Source organism: Seriola dumerili, unplaced genomic scaffold (assembly GCF_002260705.1).
Source record: "Seriola dumerili isolate Sdu_G_001 unplaced genomic scaffold, Sdu_1.0 BDQW01000155.1, whole genome shotgun sequence".
Lineage (NCBI taxonomy): Eukaryota > Metazoa > Chordata > Actinopteri > Carangiformes > Carangidae > Seriola > Seriola dumerili.
The window spans coordinates 1,017,539-1,036,631 of NW_019174410.1; the positions used below are offsets into that span (position 1 = coordinate 1,017,539).

Below are 19,093 nucleotides of genomic sequence, written 5' to 3' on the forward strand. Positions count from 1 at the left end.
AAAAAGTCATAAAAAAGTCATAGTATAGTAAGGCATAAAAAAGTCATAGTATAGTCAGGCATAAAAAGTCATAGTATGGTAAGGTATAAAAAGTTATAAAAAAGTCATAGTATGATAAGGCATAAAAAAGTCATACTATAGTAAGGCATAAAAAGTCATAGTATAGTAAGGCATGAAAAGTCATAAAAAAGTCATAGTATAGTAAGGCATAAAAAAGTCATACTATAGTTAAGCATAAAAAGTCATAGTATAGTAAAGCATAAAAAGTCAAAAAAGTCATAGTATAGTTTAGCATAACAAGTCATAGAATAATAAGGCATAAAAAGTCATAACAAATTAATTGTTTAGTAAGGTATAAAAAGTCATAAAAAAGTCATAGTATAGTAAGGCATAAAAAGTCATAGTATAGTAAGGCATAAAAAGTCATGAAAAAGTCATAGTATAGTAAGGCATAAAAAGTCATAGTATAGTAAGGCATAAAAAGTCATAAAAAAGTCATAAAAAAGTCATAGTATAGTAAGGCATAAAAAAGTCATAGTATAGTCAGGCATAAAAAGTCATAGTATGGTAAGGTATAAAAAGTTATAAAAAAGTCATAGTATAGTAAGGCATAAAAAAGTCATACTATAGTTACGCATAAAAAGTCATAGTATAGTTAAGCATAAAAAGTCATAGTATAGTTTAGCATAAAAAGTCATAGAATAGTAAGGCATAAAAAGTCATAAAAAATTAATTGTTTAGTAAGGTATAAAAAGTCATAAAAAGACATAGTATAGTAAGGCATAAAAAGTCATAGAATAGTAAGGCATACAAAGTCAGGAAAATTAATTGTTTAATAAGGCATAAAAAGTCATAAAAAAGTCATAGTATAGTAAGGCAAAAAAAGTCATAAAAAGTCATAGTATAGTAAGGCAAAAAAAGTCATAAAAAGTCATAGTATAGTAAGGCAAAAAAAGTCATAAAAAGTCATAGTATAGTAAGGCAAAAAAAGTCATAAAAAGTCATAGTATAGTAAGGCAAAAAAAGTCATAAAAAGTCATAGTATAGTAAGGCAAAAAAAGTCATAAAAAGTCATAGTATAGTAAGGCAAAAAAAGTCATAAAAAGTCATAGTATAGTAAGGCAAAAAAAGTCATAAAAAGTCATAGTATAGTAAGGCAAAAAAAGTCATAAAAAGTCATAGTATAGTAAGGCAAAAAAAGTCATAAAAAGTCATAGTATAGTAAGGCAAAAAAAGTCATAAAAAGTCATAGTATAGTAAGGCAAAAAAAGTCATAAAAAGTCATAGTATAGTAAGGCAAAAAAAGTCATAAAAAGTCATAGTATAGTAAGGCAAAAAAAGTCATAAAAAGTCATAGTATAGTAAGGCAAAAAAAGTCATAAAAAGTCATAGTATAGTAAGGCAAAAAAAGTCATAAAAAGTCATAGTATAGTAAGGCATAAAAAGTCATAGTATGGTAAGGCAAAAAAAGTCAGTATAATAAGGCATAAAAAAGTCAAAGTGTAGTAAGGCATAAAAGTCATAAAAAAAGTCATATTATAGTAAGGCATAAAAAGTCATAGTATAGTAAGGCATAAAAAGTCATGAAAAAGTCATAGTATAGTAAGGCATAAAAAGTCATAAAAAAGTCATAGTATAGTAAGGCATAAAAAAGTCATAGTATAGTCAGGCATAAAAAGTCATAGTATGGTAAGGTATAAAAAGTCATAAAAAAGTCATAGTATGATAAGGCATAAAAAAGTCATAGAATAGTAAGGCATAAAAAGTCATAAAAAAGTTATAATATAGTAAGGCATAAAAAGTCAGAATAGTAAGGCATAAAAAGTCATAAAAAATTAATTGTGTAATAAGGTATAAAAAGTCATAAAAAATTCATAGTATAGTAAGGCATAAAAAGTCATAGTATAGTAAGGCATAAAAAGTCATAAAAAAGTCATAGTATAGTAAGGCATAAAAAGTCATAGTATGGTAAGGCATAAAAAGTCATAAAAAAGTCATACTATAGTAAGGCATAAAAAGTCATAAAAAAGTCATAGTATAGTAAGGCATAAAAAGTCATAAAAAATTTTTATAGTATAGTATGGAATAAAAAAGTCATAAAATAGTTAGGCATAAAAAGTCATAGTATGGTAAAGCATAAAAAGTCATGAAAAAGTCATATAGTAAGGCATAAAAGGTCATAAAAAGTCAGTATAATAAGGCATAAAAAAGTTATAGTATGGTCAGGCATAAAAAGTCATAGTATGGTAAGGCATAAAAAGTCATAAAAAAGTCATAGTATAGTAAGGCATAAAAAAGTCATAAAAAGTCATGGTATAGTAAGGCATAAAAAGTCATGAAAAAGTCATATAGTAAGGCATAAAAGGTCATAAAAAGTCAGTATAATAAGGCATAAAAAAGTTATAGTATGCTCAGGCATAAAAAGTCATAGTATGGTAAGGAATAAAAAGTAATGAAAAAGTCATTAGTAAGGTATAAAATGTTATGAAAAAGTCATAGTATAGTCAGGCATAAAAAGTCATAGTATGGTAAGGTATAAAAAGTCATAAAAAAGTCATAGTATAATAAGGCATAAAAAAGTCATAGTATAGTCAGGCATAAAAAAGTCATAGTATAGCAAAGCATAAAAAGTCATAAAAAAGTCATAGTATAATAAGGTATAAAAAAGTAATAGTACAGTAAGGCATAAAAAGTCATAGTGTAGTAAGGCATAAAAAGTCATAAAAAATGCTTAGTATAGTAAGGCATAAAAAAGTCAATATAATTAAGCATAAAAAGTCATAATATAGTAAGGCATAAAAAAGTCAGAATAGTAAGGCATGAAAAGTCATAAAAAAGTCATAGAATAGTAAGGCATAAAAAGTCATGAAAAGTCATAATATAGTAAGGCATAAAAAGTCATAAAAAAGTCATAGTATAGTCAGGCATAAAAAGTCATGAAAAAGTCACAGTATACTAAGGCATAAAAAGTCATGAAAAGTCATAATATAGCAAGGAATAAAAAAGTCATAGAATAGTAAGGTATAAAAAAGTCATAGTATAGTCAGGCATAAAAAGTCATAAAAAAGTTATAGTATAGTAAGGCATACAAAAGTCATAGTATAATCAGGCATAAAAAGTCACAAAAAAGTCATGGTATAGTAAGCCATAAATAAGTCACAGTACAGTAATGCATTAAAAAAAGCATAGTATAGTAAGGCATAAAAACTTTATAAAAATGTCATAGTGTAGTAAGGCATAAAAAGTCACAAAAAAGTCTTAGTATAGTTAGGCATGAAAACGTCATAAAAATGTCATAGTATAGTAAGGCACAAAATGTTTTAAAAACGTCATAACATAGTAAGGTATAAAACTTAAAACGTCATAATAGTAAGGCATAAAAAGGTCACAAAAACGTTGTAGTAAAGTAAGAAAACCTCATAGTACATTAAGCCATAAAAAGTCATAGTATAGCAAGGCATGAAAACATAATGGTATAGTAAAGCATAAAACGTAATAAAAACTTCTTAGTATACTAAGGCATAAAAAGACACAAGTCGTATTGTATAGTGAGAAATAAAACATCATAGTACAGTAAAGCATGAAAAGTCATGAAAACGTCTTAGTATAGGATATTGTCTGTCGTCACCATTCAGGTCAAACAGCACAAATGATTGGTGTAGAAGATAAGACAACACATAAAACATCTTTATTGAGCAGTTCAGATTTATAGGCATTTCAAACCAACCTGTATTACAAACAGAAGTATTTCACAGCTGGGCACAGCCTGTCAAATATTGACAACGCAGCTTTAGCCTGTTTACTTAAAAAAATATTTCCATTCCTTGTTTCTAGTGTCCTCTCTGTCCCACCCTTTGTGTCTACAGTACATATATGCTAAGAAGAAAAAAGTCAAGCTAAATAAATACATACAGTTTAAATAAAAGGAGAAATGTAGGTTCAAAGTACATTGCTGGTTGAGGTGCAGCTGCTTACGGCAAAATAACATGGTGGTGACTTGATCTGTACCTGATGCTGTCATGGTTACATTCTGTCACACCCACTCTGGGATTCGGGGCATTAAAAATGGAAGCAGCGAGGTTCATACTAGAAATGGCTTTAACCACATAGGAAGAGTGAGTACTGGACTGTCTTCAACCCGTTCACCTGTTCTCTGTCAGCACCTGAAACTGGGGTTAATATAAAGACCCCTGATCTATATCTCTATGTGTGTTTAGTATTTTGATACTGTACCTAATGCAGGTCTGTCAGACGCAGAGGTATTCTAGTGGTTCAGGCCTCCCTCTCTTTAACACAAAAACCTGCTTGTGTCTTGGCAGTCAAACGGGGCAACCACTAAGGGAAATTCAAGAAAACTTCAAGCAATTTCTTAATTATGTGCTGTTGGTTCTGTCTCTAGTTTTTCCTGACAGTACGCAGCATGGCCCGCTTCTTCTGAGATTTTAATGGTTTGCAGCAAGGAGTGTCACCCGGAGAGGAAGGTGGAATAAACAACTGAGCAACACCAGCACCTGGGCTCAAGTTAAATAGACAAAAATCAACCAGGCAACATTTTAAAAAAAACAAAAAGGCAAGGCAAAGATTTTGAAATGGACTCAGCGTCTGAGTGTGAGGAAAGTACTGCATGTGAGGATCTGTGTCTGAGCCACAGAGCTTCTGAGACAGGTCGGAGGGCAGCGATCAGTAACAATCCAACAAGTCTTCTTTCTCTCACACACCTTGTGATGAGGATACAGCTCGCACAGAAAGCCACAGCTCGGCCTTCTCTCCTAGTTAGCCTCTCTTCCACTGAAACCTGCTGCTGGGTGTTTTCTTCTCATCAAGGGTTTGGACTTTCTGAGGTTTCCAGGTTTCCTGCTCTAAGATAAATGTGTATCTAACCTCTTATTCACTTTATAAGGATTAAACACTGATTGTTTCGTTTAACGACTACACCTCCCATGAGGTTTTAGTGTCCACCTCAGGTTAGGACTCCTGGGAAATGTTTATTATGTTAGATTCACCCTCTGAGTTACAGGCTGCAGTGGAACAGAGGCTCTCTAGGGAAGCTGGACGGGACTTTGGCTCCCTCTTTAAACTTGTCACATGATCTGTTGGACACTTACAGAGTCAAAACTAGTCTTTCTACAGCAACTGGACCAAATTTTACACGTATGTACAGAGAAAATATCAAAGTCTCTCATCCAATTAAAATCCAGATTCTGGCTTGATGAACAGGGCAGAGAAGGCGAACGCCAGGAAAACAATACCTCCAATGATTGTAACTGCGGAGACAAAGCAAAGGAAAGAAGAAGCACGTTAGAGGATGTTCAGACACTCGTTCATAGATGTTTCCTAACACACTTTCCTCATGATGCAGCTCATCGCAGCATTACATCCCCTAGCTGCCCTCGGGGCTCTCTGGCAGCCTCCGGGAGGAGCTGGGACACACTCAAGTCAATTGTTGGGGCTGCTTTGGTCCGCCCTGTTGCTACGACAACACTGACCATGTTAAGTGATGTGAAAATGGATGGATAAACCTCAAGTTTTCGAAACACTGTCAACTCACTCAGCACTTCCTGTTTTAAGCTGCAACAAACGGTTTTAAACTTTAACTTACTTGTTGCGGTTCTGATCACTTATAAATTATGTGTGTATTACTTGTGGACTCACATTTTGGAAATAATTAAATATCCTTCATGTGTTTTTAATCTGCATGTTCACACAAATTAAATCCCATCTGTTTCCATTTCAAGAATGAGACCCACTATGTGTCTGTGGTCCTGTTCAGACTCGACACTAACATCCATCTGATGTGATCTGATCACAAGTGGTCAACTCTAAGTTCAGGTGTGAACGCACCAGAGACGCATTGAGGTGGTCTGCACCACATGTGGCCACATTCTTTTTGCAGTGTGAACGTGTCCTGGGCCACATCGAAGGACCGCCTACTTTACTGACGTCCTCTGTCTCAGTCTCATTAGTCCAACACAGTTTATAATGAACCCAAAATATTTCACTATTTCAAATGGATAAAACCCGATTTCAATTTCGAGCTGTGAGCAGTGCAATGATTCGCTTCACCCCTCCCTACCCCGTTCTATCTCCTTCTGTCCCTCAAACACAATGACAACGAACTATCTGTCATAGTCAGACTGGCTAAAAACAACAATGTGTACTTGTTTATTTGCATACAGAACGAGGAAGTGAGATTCGATCACAGGTTTTCACGCACGACACATTTTAATGCCAGTAGTAAACTGGACATATTCAGAGCTGTCCACTTGTGATCACCCGAGACGTATGTTAATCCCAGGTCTAAACCTAAAGTTTAGGACTGTCGTGATGAAAAGATTTGAAACAGGTGAAATAAACAAAACAACAGCAACGACAAAACTCACCTGTTCTGACTGATATTTTCTGGGCAATCATTCTCCCACCGATCACAGCCAGGCCTGTACACAAACAATGTCCAAGTGTGCCACCCACCGCAACTCCAAATGGATCCTGTGAATTAAAAAAAAAGAAAAAGTGTGTTTCATGTTGATGTGAAACAAAATTACACAATGCCTAAACATCTCATTACCAGTGTATTAACACAGCAGTGCAGTTTGTCATATGGCTCAAAAACAAACAAAAGATTTGTTCCCACTGGGGCCACCCAGGGTGAACATGTAGACACATGTTGAACATGTTTTATTTTAAAGCAAACAGACGTGTCGTAGAAGAAATGCAACAAACCTCCCGTGCAGCCAGAATGATGGTGGTCAGCTGCGAGCGGTCGCCCCACTCTGCGAGGAAGGTGAGGGTGAGGGCTTGGATGAAGATGGGCGAGATGAAGCTGTGCCACTTTCCCTGAGGCAGGGTGGTCCCTGATCCAGCCTCAACATCTGGAGTCCCATTGGCCAGCTTGGAGCGCTGAAGCTGAGCAGACAACACAAGACAAGGTGATTATACTGGATACAATACTCCATTTTCACTTTCAAATAGGAGAGAATACATACATATACTGTACATACAGGACCTGCCACTAACAACACAGAGCAGAGTCAAGAGACTGTTTCAGATTTGACGAGTGGTTTAATTAGTCATTTGAGAGTCTTCATTCAGTCTACACTACAGTAGGTATGTGCTTCAACAGTTGTAACAACCGTTTCAGATAAGTACAAGGTACAGGATGTGTCCACCCATAACAGGTGGGATTTCCAAGATGATAACAGCTGCACTTGGAATAATAAAACACCAGAGTCCCAGCCTGCTGATAAAAATGGCTTCCACTCTGCCTTGATTAAGAGTGGTAAAAATGAGTTCATGCATTAATTTTTGATTCATTTAATTCCACATTTAAATCTTCAGACTGTCAGATGAAATGACTCTTTTCCCTCTTTGCATATGTGAGTACCACATTATCTTCTTCACTGTGGCAGAGCTTTCCTGGTGATAAAGTAATGTGAGTCACCTACGACTCAGTGAGTCCACGAGAAAGTGAGCTACAGTGCTCACACTGAGGGCTTACACAAGGGCACTTACATTCATTAAGTATGTTTACTTATGTGTGATGATTAACAGTAACGATGGAGTCATTCGAGTGTTGCTCAAGGCTTCACAGTTAACACTTGACTTACCTCTTCGTCCTTCTTCTTGATCTCTGCCTGCACCTCCTCCAGCTCCTCCTGGCCTTCATCTGGACTCATCCTCAGCCCCTCTCTCAGCATGCGTATACCGAAGATGGCAAACAGAGCAGTAGACACATAGTACGTGTAGATCCTAGGGATGATGGTGGTGGCGTAGCCAAACAGCACTGCAGAACAGAGTGGGGGGGGGGGCAGAGGGGTTATAATTCATCCATTATTAGTCAAAGAAGAAGGAATAATCATAAAATACTGCAGCAAATCTCCTCTTCTACTAACCAGAAAGACAAGTCATGAGTCCCAGGGCCAGCATGGCGCCCGCCAGCACAGTGAGACGGTTGTAACGCATGGCCATGATGGCTGCAATGAAAAATGTCTTGTCTCCCAACTCTGAGACGATGATGACAGAGATGGAGGCCACAAAGGCGTGGATGAAGCCCAGGTTTCCTTTGGTGGAGTCATCCTCAGACACCACTGGGCCCAGTGGATGAGGACTTGGGGCTTTCTGCAAAGACAATCAACACAGCCACACACAGTGACGGTCAACTCAGGTACACACAGTTTGCAGGTCTGTCCCAGCTGCTTTAACACAGTGGACATCAGTGAGGATGTAAACAGAACTGGTGGTGACCTTCTCATGCTAACACAAGTCTTTCACCTCATCCCGGAAATTTAATTCAAATATTTGCTTTTCCTGGTTATATTTAGACGTGAGACACTAACTTTACCCACTCGAGCTCAAAACCGGAACTCAGTGTGACATGTCTGTTAGCATGCAGGCTAGCTCGGAGGTGCTAGGAAGCGGCGGCAGCGACCAGCGTCAAAAACTGTCGCTTACCGACGGCGGTAAAAGATTAAACCGGTACTAATGAAGTGTAAACGTTCACCTCTTGTGGGGGCTGCTCCTGGACCGGTTTGTGCTCCTCTGGAACAGCAGCAACTCCGACCGACAACAACAACACGGCGGCGAGCGGAAACAAGACACATACTACACTTCTACCAGCCCGTCCATGTCCTCCGCCGACCATGAGAGGCATTATTGCTCCCGAAGCTCTGACCAAAGATAGTTTGTTCGTTAATTTCTCTCCCGCGAATCACTTAATATCACCTGCTACCGGACTGGCTAACTTCATATTAGCAACCTGTACAGTATGAGGGACTCCTCCGTGATACACGTCACGATCAGAAAGACCGAGCCAGCTCAAGACGGAAGTTACAATCTTGAGGAGAAGTCTGGAGGACAAACCCCGAGAGATGATTGGACCGTCAGAAGAATGACGTCAAGTTGTAGGCTGACGTACGCAGTGGAGAGTTCATTAATTGGACAGTCTCACTGTCACTAACAAATCCATACAGATGTATTTAAAACCAGTTCAATGCTTCAAAAATATACAAAGAAAAAGAAAACTGTAAAGTTTTCACCACATGTTGTTTGTTACTACTTTCGTGTCATAAAAGACGAATAAAATAATTAAAATGTAAATGTATAACTATTTGCTAAACGTTTATTCAATGGCTGTAAGAACCTCTGACCACTTTAAAGGTCTAAATATTCAGTACTGATAGTTTCACAATAAATGTTTAAATACAAAAATGCAAATGCTCTGTACACGTTTACAATTAAAGTAATTTTAATCAGTTTTCCACCAAAGATTGACAATCATTTGCGTCGCCATCTTGTGTAAAATCCAAATGTACACATAATAATCACTATAAATAAATAAACACAAAGTAATTAAACATAAATATATAATCATCTTTTCATTAAGTGTAGTATTTAATTACAACAAATTTGATTTTATGTTATAGTCCAGAATTATATGTATGAAAAATGTCCAAATGTTTCTACTACAGCAGCATATTGCTGTCAATATAATTATAAGTTTCACAAAATTAAAAAAAATGTTAAAACAAAAATAACTTGAGTAACAATATACAATATTGTTATCACATACTTTGGTTTAACAAACACGCCTCATCATACAAGATAAACTGGTATTCTGCTATAAAGAGAATATGAACATTTTACATGTTGCTATAACAACAAAAATATTCAGTCAAAGCCTCAATCTCTCTGATTCCTCCTTATGTTTTTTTTAATTAAACAAACATTCAAAAGTTGCTTATTTTTAACAACATATCTTATATGTAATGACATACATCAGTATATCGTACATTGTTGTAACAAAAACAAGGTCTTGTTGTATTGAACGGTTGTTCAGTGATGAGGTTCCTCTTTTCTTCACATCAGTCTCAAAGAAACAGCTCATCGTTCACCTGGTGAGACTTCTGCTGTGGAGGAATGTTCCTGTAGCGCTGCTACACCTCACAGTCACAGCTGGAGCTGCCAGCTGACAGCTGCTTGGTCCTGATCACCTTGTCAATCAATACTGATAGAGGTGAGTTTTACTCCTGCACATCCAGCTCCTCAGATGTGTCCAACATTTGTTGAGCAGTTTACAGTTCTGAAAACACAGTGGTGACAACTCTTCAAAACACAAAAGGTATGAATGCTTTTCTATGTCTTGGGTATGACTCGTATTTGCTGATGTAAAGGTCGTGGCAGAGCTGTGCTGCCAGTGATTGGTTGAAGAGCACATAAAGGACAACCAGCCACCACGTTAGAGACAGGCCTCCGAAAACCAAGGCCAAAGAGATGTAGATCAGCAGCTCAGCAAAGTAATGAGGGCATGAAACCAGCTCGAAGCCGCCTCCATGTGGCACCCTGTGAGCCAGCGTCTCCACTGCTCCTGCAAGACAACAAACAGGAAATACATCGCAGACCGGCAACATGTTACTATTCACACAGTCACCATGAATCTATGTTAAATTAAAGCTTCATTACCAATATTTTTATATTAACAATCACCCAGCCTTTTAGTCTCTTTTAGAGCATTGTTTTGGTTTTCTGGCTCACACCTCCACACTCATCATTCTTGTTTCCAGACTCCACAGAAAGCTGTTTTCAGCTCCGATTCATCAGATAAACATCACACACACTTAGCTACGAGCTGGTGAACAGAGTGAAGCATCTGGCAGCTAAAGATACAGAATATTAGCTGAGACCAAAACAACCAGTGGTGATACGTGAGAGGTCGAGGCTTTGAAGTGTGTGTCGACACGTGTATCATTTTACACGACGTGGACATTTAAACGCTGAGTGAAATTATATGGTTATATGGTTCAGCCACAAATCAAAACACCGACACTGGCCTTAACCTGACTGGTATTAATACATTTGATGCATAGAAAATAAATTTCGATTGCCTTTACAGTAACTTATATTATAAAGATCTGCTTAGAATAAAAAACACAATCATGGTTTCCCTTATACTGATATTAAATATGTAATACACAAACGTTTGTTTCATTCTGGCCAGTAGCTGTCGACCTGTTAACAGGAAGCAACAAGAAAATGAACCTTTTCTTCATGAAGCTTCGTCTCACCATCACTAAAAACAACTGCCAAGTGGATACTACAGTTGTATTGTCAATGTCTGTTGGTTGTAACAAGGTCCTCATAACTTCTCTGTAAGGTGATAATATGTCATTGTTGTGGTTTCAGCTTTTCCTGCAAACAAACAATTCAAATCCGTTTGTGTGCCATTTTAAAGGGATTACCCTGCAATAATAATAACACACTTCTGACATAAATAAAAGAATGATGTTCACTGTGGTGGATTTCTGTGTAGCCAGAATCTAATAATTACAGCACTTTGGGAAATGATCAGTAGTATGACACAGTGTACATCACTTGTACTAAATGACCCAAAACACGCAGGAACACAAGAAGACAACTGCACAAGCTTACCTGACTTTCCGGTGCGCAGCCTGGCCAGCAGCACCAGGGACTGATGCTGCAGCAGCGAGGCCACAATGAAAAGTGTGAATCCAGCCACATGAAGCCAGTGCAGCTGAGAGAGGAGGGGGCCACTCCCTAAACAGAACAGCATAAACATCAATAGCACATAGTGGAAGCAGTGGAAAGAAGATGTGGTGGACTAGTTTAGGTCTAACCTTTTCCCATGTGATCTGAGCAGAGCACCGTCAACCCCAGCACGATGTAGTACCCCACACCGAAGAAGTACTGCACCAAATGCAGGGACCCACCAGAGAAGACACTGATGAACAGGCACTCCAGCAGCCTCCTGAGGGAGTGGACCCAGAGCAGCAGCTGCACCAGGAGAGTCGACAGCTGTGGGACTGCAGGACAGGAATGACATCACACACCAGTATGAATAAAAACAGGAAAACACGAGCTTTAACAGATCAGAGGGGTGTCAGCCTACCCTGACCATCAGCGCTCGGTACACCTGTCAAGACCTCCAACGTCCCTGTCAGCCATGCTGGGCGAGACTGATGCTGAAATATGAAGTTCAGGTACAGGAGCAGGAGGAGGCCGTTCCAGCAAACAGAGAGGGCGTAGAAGTGCCAGAACCACCTGAAGGGAACAAAGGATTTCTGTGTATGTTCAACCAAATTAGTGCTGAAGTAGTTCATTCACTTGAGTTAAAAAAAAAAATCTGCTCTTTTTTTTCCGAATTACGAGATAATTATCTAATAATTCTGACTTGTTTTTAAAAAATCCTGTTTTTTTTTTTATTAATTCAGAAAAACAGAGAATTAATTTTCTTGGAGATCATTATCTCAGTATTCCGAGTCAGTACTTTTTTTTTTTTTAAAGAAAACTTCTCTGAAAAAAATCCTGTTTTTCTGAATTAACGTGATAATTCTCACAGAAGTTTTTTAATCTGTTTTTCTGAATCAATGTCTGCTTTTCTGTATTTCTGAATTAATTCATAAACAGCACTATTCTTTTCAAGAAAAATTTTCTCTGAATTTTTTTTTCTACAATAACAAGATAATTCTCTCAGAATTTTATTAAAAGATTTAATGAAAAAAATAAATTCCTGCTCTATTTTTCTCAATTAACGACATCTCGTATCTCATGAATCAGAAAAACAGACGCTTCCGTAAATTAGCATCTTCACGTTTATGTTTTTAAAACATAAACAAAAGCATTACAAATTAATATTTTAGCTAAACAAATCAGAGATGTATAAATTATATACAGAAGTTATAAATACAGTTTCGTTGTTTGTGATGTGTTACCTTTTAGGGACGTCAAACACACGCAGCCATTCATCGCGTTTGAGGTTTTGTTTTGTTTTTCCGTATCGAATAAGATCCTGAAACAACATGTACAGACCACGTGTTTCATACCTGCTCGACACCTTGTGAGCACACAACGCCAGGAGGAAACACAAAGCCAGAAAACCCCACAAAACGTCAATAAGACTCGAGCCGACCGGGCTCCAACTCATTTTTGAGTTCTGCGGGTCGTGTGCATTGTTTTGTGCAACACTGAAAAGAGACGCCGACGGGAGAAAAAAAAACGGGCCGCAACAGTTCCGGGTGGGATGTGACGGGAATGTCGTAGTGACCTAATAGAAGGAAACAGCAGGGGGCAGCACCTCAAACTCACCACAGAAAAAAAATGGAGCCAAACATGAAAACATGGATCACTCAGAAATATTCAGACTATTTACATTTACATTACATTTTCTCTTGAAATGAAACGTGATGAATAAAAAAGTTTTATTTCATAACCTTAGTAGCAATTCATCTAACAAAAGGTTTATGTCCATGTGTTATACTATACATCCCACCCATATAGAAATGCAATATATGACATATGTGTCCTTATATCAACAGGGATATTGTCATATATGTTAACTATAAGGGGATATATTATTAACACATATATACATCCTGTGGATATATGAAGAGAAAAGTTTATATCATATATGAAATACTGAGAGTATATGTACATTAAAATGATGTATGATGAGATTTTATATGGTTTAACATGTTAACGATATATATTTAATTTATATGCGCAAATTCTATATACATATATGTTTTTCTTATTAATTTTAAACGTGTTTCTTCCCATTGTGGGAAAGTGGTCTCAGACTTTCGGACCTTACTGTATAAAATATCATCATATACTGACAGGCTTTGGGATGGACATATATTTACATAACATACGTGTACAATATAGAGTATAGACATGTATGTCAATATATGAAATTGTTCCAATTTCTAATAGGTTTTTACAAATAATTTTTACACATGTATTGTTATTTTAAATGTACATATATTTCATTTATGGAAATTCAGTATATGTGCATATATTTAATTTGTGCATGAGTTAAAATGAATGAATGAATAAATAAATAAAACCAAAGTAAACATTCACAGAAGCCAGAACCAGTGCTTAAACAATTATTTAATTATCAGAATAGTTGATGGTTAATTTTCAGTTGATTATCCATTTGACTAATCAGTGAATTGACTGATCAGTTCAGCTCTAATTAAGATTCTTTAACAGCAGTGTCACAAGTAAAAGCACTGATGACACACACAGAAAGGCCCCGTATTAAGTGTTATATTACTTTATACATTATATTATTTTTAGGCTACTGATAAATGAACATGAAAGCAACATTTTAGCAAGTATTAGCTGGTAGAAGTTTATCTTTACTCATTTATATTATATTTCATATTGTTACATTTATAGCAGTGTGTTGTATTGTGTGAGGTAATCATGTAAAACCTTTTTCTGCAAAGTGAAAAGAAAAGAAAAACATTTCCCTCTGACATGTTGCCGAGCAGAGAAGTAGAGAGAAGGGTGCGTTCGCGTGCATTCGTGTTGTGAGATGTGTGCGATTGTTTAGATTCAGAATCTGCATCACTTCATCCCACTTTGGTCCTCAGGCCGGTGTGACCAGACACAACGTTGAACTGACCCAGATGGCCTCCATGTTTCACTCCTGCTCACGTTCTGCTGAGCTTTCCACTCCGATGTTGACACGTTGTCTGTGTTGCTGCTCACTACAATACAGCAATGTGTCAAAGGAAGAGACATGTGTTTGTGTGAAAGACTTGGTAAGGCCTTTGAGGCTTTAGATTCCAGGATGCCTCTTAGAGGAACACAGTATCCTGTCCGAGGAAGTGTGGACTGTGTCCCGCTTCCCTCCCTTCCCTGTCCTCCGTGTCCTCCTCTTTTTTTGCTGTGCCAAGACCTGGACCCTCTGCAGCCCCCCCAAGACATCGCAGTAACCTCTTGCTTTGTGGGCGAGGTGCTGCTTTGTGGGCACTGGACTGTAAAAATAAGATTTGTATTAATTATACAAGTCAGTTTGTCCAGATTCAGACACAGCACAAAGGAACGAGACACATAGAGACTGTTGACTCTCTGCTCTTTGCTTCTTACACACCGGCAGAAACAATTTATCCAGAGGTGAGAGGGTAAACTGGCAAAACATTCCTGCTTCAGCACTAATACTAATAAACCTCCGACATACTGCTGCAGACAGGAAGAGATTACAATAAAGCGTGACAACATAATTTTAAAATCTTGTTTGTCTACAAACATAACATATTGCCCCACTTACGTTTCACAACTCCTGGCTGCACACCACACTGTTACAGACCCGATATCCTCGGGCCAAACCTTTGTGTTTTTCCCTGAATTTTTTAAAACTGCACATTTTCTCACTTTATTGATGATTTCAAGAGTCAAATAAAATAAAAAAAACACCTTTACTCACTGGAATGAGTGGAGAAGTTTGATACTGCTCTTAAAGCTGCCTGTTAAATATGAAGAGGGGACTCTGTGTTCAAAGGTTAAAAAAAGGGCCTTCTGGCTCCTCACTAATGAACATATTACTTGTCAAGTTAGTTAGCCAGACTGTTTCTTGGCCGAGTGCAGTGACTTACAGCCAAGAAGTAGTCCGGTTTCAGGGGCATCGATCAATACTCTCATCTCACTCTTGGCAAGAAGCAAATATGTCTATTTGCCAAAATGTCAAACAGATCCTTAAATGTTCTTACACTGACCTGCTCCTGTATTTCGTCTTCTTTCTGTCTCCCTGTAGGTGTTTGTCCTCTCCTCTCTTTCGTTCTGTTTTGTGCTTCAGATCAGCTGGGGGAATGTTGATGCCTCGAAGGCCAGTAGTTTAACCAAAACCCTCGAAAACTCAAGAGTATTTGATTTTCTAATCATTTGAAATCATATGATATTATGATATATTATGATGTCATATGATCATATAGATATTTTTAATGATCTATATGATGATTTTTTATATGTTTTTACATGTTGCAGCCAAATATATTAAGAATATATACATCATTTAAATATGCAATTTTATTAAAACAACATACATGTAAAAATGTGTATGTTTATATATGTGTTTTGTATTAATTTCTCATTATTTTTAAACATGTTTATCTTTCCATTCTGGCAATTTGGGTCTCAGACTTTTCTACTGTAAGTAATATCAACATATATTGACAGGCTTTGGGATGGATGTATAGTTATGTGACATATATCTACAATATAAACATACATATATGAAATTATTCCAGTTTCTTTTGACATTTTTATATGTTTTTATATGTAGATATATTTCTTATGTGGAAACTTATGTTCATTTATATTGTTGTGTTGTGTTGCAGTTCTTCTATGCACTGTGGCCTCTTCTTTTCTGTGTCAGTCCCAACAATGCAGAGTGGACACACAAACACCAACCCCTCCCTCTCTGTGTGTCTCTCGCTTCGAGCTCATTCTTTCCACACTGAATTGTAGGACATTGACCTTTGAAATCCCTCCTGTGATCTCAGACCACAAACACGAACGGAGCCAAGACAATTCACAAGTTTTTATCAGATGTGATTTCAACACTGTTTTTTCTATTTTTTTATAGTTTATTTCTAGACAGAGTAACTTGAGATCGCTGGCTATAGAGAGAAAAGATAAAACAGCCTTTTCTTTATGCTTCATCACTTTGCTTTGTTGCATCAGTAACTGGAAATCTAAGACAAATTCCTGCTTTGAAAGTGTTGTACACATATCGAGCTGACACCTTTCACATCATGTGATTTTTAACAGTCAACATCCAGATGTATAAAAGCCTTTTACAGTATTATGTTCACACATTCCCTCGCCCAGTCTTTCCTTCTCCTGCGTTTCCCCCATAATACTAAAATCATCTTTCGTGTTTCTCTTTGTCTTTGAATGGGCCAGAGTTCAAAGCAATCATCTCATATTGAGTTTGGAAAACAAAAGGCAGATAAAAAGAGAGAGCGGCAAATGTTCTGTTCTCTGGAAACTGTTTCCAGCTTTCCAGAGGTGCGTTCTGTGTGGAGTGCCCTCCAGGAAGTGTTGCTTTGGAGGAGGGTGGGCGGTTTGGTGGGCAGAGAGTCCCTGTAGGAGTGACCAGGGCCAGGAAACATGTGGATGTAACATACAACCCCCATCATCTCCCCTAAACCCTGATGAACCCCTGCCAGCTTCAAAACTCACACCTCCTGCTCCTCATCATCAGGTGAGAGACTACATTCATCCCGCCCTGTGGAAAACACGATCATCAGTCACAGTCTGATGTTGTTTGAAATCGCTTTGCTTCTCTGACACGTTTCTACTCAAACGATCCAAACTGCTCCAGCTCTAATTTCCAAACCTTCATCTTTGCATTCGTTGATTTGGTCCTATATAAAGAACATAGTATGAAGTATAACTGAGTTTGTCATTATAGTGAGTGATTTCAACATTCATGACAGCGACAGCCTCAGTTCTGCAGTACAACTCCATTAGCTTTTCTTAAAATGTAAATGTTTTAATGACACCCTCGATCTCGTTCTGACGTGCGGAACAGAAATAGTTTTAATCATATTTTACATACATTTCAATCATAGTTCCTCACCAACCCTCTTTTCTCTGACTACTCTTTAGTACCGTTCGATGATCTTTGTTGATCGTGCTGCAGTCTCACCACGACGACCCTCGACTCTGTCGCCCCTCGGAAAATGAAGGCAGTGAATCACAGGTTCGAAAGTACATTAACAAAAAAAGAAAAAGGCGTGCTTTAAAGCAGATGCCGTGAAAGCTGGAGACGAAGTGACGTTCCACCAATCTTTACAGATAGTTTAATAACCATAAAAAACAAGACGAGGTCAAAACCTAGTTTATGACTGGAGTGTGTCGTAGACTCGTGTCAGCTGGTTTCAGCTCTTTATCTGTTCTCTTCCCTCCTCCTCTCTGTGCTCACATATACAGTATTTTAATACAGCTGAATTCACAATAAAGCTTCTCATTCACACGGTTTTCTGTCTCTGTTGTCGAGTATGAAACAGTGACTGAAACACGGCTCATTAAGATGCATGTTAACGTCCAAGCTGCTGCTAAAATCCAGATTTTATAACAACGACGTCGTCTGACAAAAATCACCAAACGCATAAATGAAAGACAGAGACTGAGCTGTGATTTCAGCTGCATTTACTGTAAAATGATCACTCAGAGAGAAAGTTAGAAACTCTTATGCTTTGTCCAAAAAGTCACTACATTTGTCACTTGGTGCTTTTTTGATTAAAAAAAAAGGGTCTGAAAAGTCAGTAAATCTAGTGACAGAGGTTTTAATTTGGCTGTTTGTTTGTGGTAAAACTCCTTTGAAAGAGCAAAGACCAATGAAGAAACTCATCACTCAGTCATGTGGCATCCGGCTGAGCAGTGATGTGACTTCACTCAGGTCTGCTGCCACGTTCACTGACCCAAATTTTGACTAAATGAGACACCTTAATGTTTCCTGTGCAGCTGATCAACAGACGACAAAGACAGGAAGCAGAAAAATGTCTCACGTTAGATTAAAGACCTGAAACCTGAAGTTTGAGATTTAGTAAAAAAAAAAATAATAATAATCAAAAGGGGGAAAGTTTCTGTAAATTCTGCTTAATGAACAGTTTGCAAACACTGCCCAAGTGTTGTTTACATTGGAAATTGCATATGCACAAGAGCAGAAACTATGTCAGCCATAGCAACAGTAACTAAGGTCAGCAGGATCACACAGTCAATTTGATGATGCCTGAAACCAGATACAGAAAAGTAAAACGTGGGTGTTGAAGAAGCTCAAGCTCTGGAGTCAATTCTATGAGAGATTCACCTGTCAGAGCACAGGGGAGATCAGGTAGGGGAGGTTTTATAAGGACCAGGTGTGTGTTCTCTACAGACCCCTTTATTTGAAACCATTCTATATCACCAAGGGGTTTGAAATGATTAAGATTACTCATCGTTTATTTCCTTCAAATTATGTTTACATACAATGAACGTTAATTTTTTAGTGTATTTGTATCTTAATCGATCCAGAATTAAATGAAGCTGTTTGATACCTTCCAGGCAGGATTATGTGAAAGCAGATCATATGTTGGAACCAATTAGTATGTTTCCTTTGAGATAATTTCCAATGAGGCAAATTGTTTTCATTTGGAAGAGGAAGTTTATCATTTCTATCTTGTATTTACTAATGTTTTCTGTAAAGAGGAGAAACATAATCCAGGCGAAAGATCTAAATATTGCTCTTTACCTTAGTGGATGCATTACCAATGTACCTTGTCTTATTTGTTATGGTATCCCTGGCACT

General features: G+C 37.4%; 2 protein-coding genes across 2 annotated transcripts; both read right to left on the minus strand.

Annotated features, from left to right (window-relative positions):
- Positions 1–3,666: 3,666 nt before the first annotated feature.
- On the minus strand, positions 3,667–8,908 carry tmem165 (transmembrane protein 165). The gene is made up of 6 exons (XM_022751485.1): positions 8,498–8,908; positions 7,890–8,115; positions 7,605–7,780; positions 6,721–6,903; positions 6,381–6,486; positions 3,667–5,264 (listed from the first exon to the last, which is right to left on the minus strand). Exons 1-6 carry the CDS (start codon positions 8,645–8,647, stop codon positions 5,188–5,190), a joined length of 918 nt encoding a protein of 305 aa, XP_022607206.1. The 5' UTR covers positions 8,648–8,908; the 3' UTR covers positions 3,667–5,187.
- A 355-nt stretch (positions 8,909–9,263) lies between these two features.
- Positions 9,264–12,941, minus strand: srd5a3 (steroid 5 alpha-reductase 3). Its single transcript, XM_022751483.1, has 5 exons — positions 12,723–12,941; positions 11,900–12,051; positions 11,628–11,813; positions 11,422–11,547; positions 9,264–10,360 (listed from the first exon to the last, which is right to left on the minus strand). The coding sequence occupies exons 1-5, from the start codon at positions 12,932–12,934 to the stop codon at positions 10,101–10,103; spliced, it is 936 nt and encodes a 311-aa protein (XP_022607204.1). The 5' UTR covers positions 12,935–12,941; the 3' UTR covers positions 9,264–10,100.
- Positions 12,942–19,093: the final 6,152 nt, after the last annotated feature.

What these genes read in the sequence shown, in the direction of transcription:
- srd5a3 (XM_022751483.1), bottom strand. Translation starts at nt 12,934, where the DNA reads ATGAGTTGGAGCCCGGTCGGCTCGAGTCTTATTGACGTTTTGTGGGGT. An exon ending in ACCGAGCGCTGATGGTCAGG is followed by an intron (nt 11,814 to 11,899) that starts GTAGGCTGACAC and finishes CCTGTCCTGCAG; the next exon opens with TCCCACAGCTGTCGACTCTC. An exon ending in CTCAGATCACATGGGAAAAG is followed by an intron (nt 11,548 to 11,627) that starts GTTAGACCTAAA and finishes TGTTCTGTTTAG; the next exon opens with GGAGTGGCCCCCTCCTCTCT.
- tmem165 (XM_022751485.1), bottom strand. Translation starts at nt 8,647, where the DNA reads ATGCCTCTCATGGTCGGCGGAGGACATGGACGGGCTGGTAGAAGTGTA. An exon ending in TCAAGAAGAAGGACGAAGAG is followed by an intron (nt 6,904 to 7,604) that starts GTAAGTCAAGTG and finishes TTGTCTGCTCAG; the next exon opens with CTTCAGCGCTCCAAGCTGGC. An exon ending in GAAAATATCAGTCAGAACAG is followed by an intron (nt 5,265 to 6,380) that starts GTGAGTTTTGTC and finishes TTGTCTCCGCAG; the next exon opens with TTACAATCATTGGAGGTATT.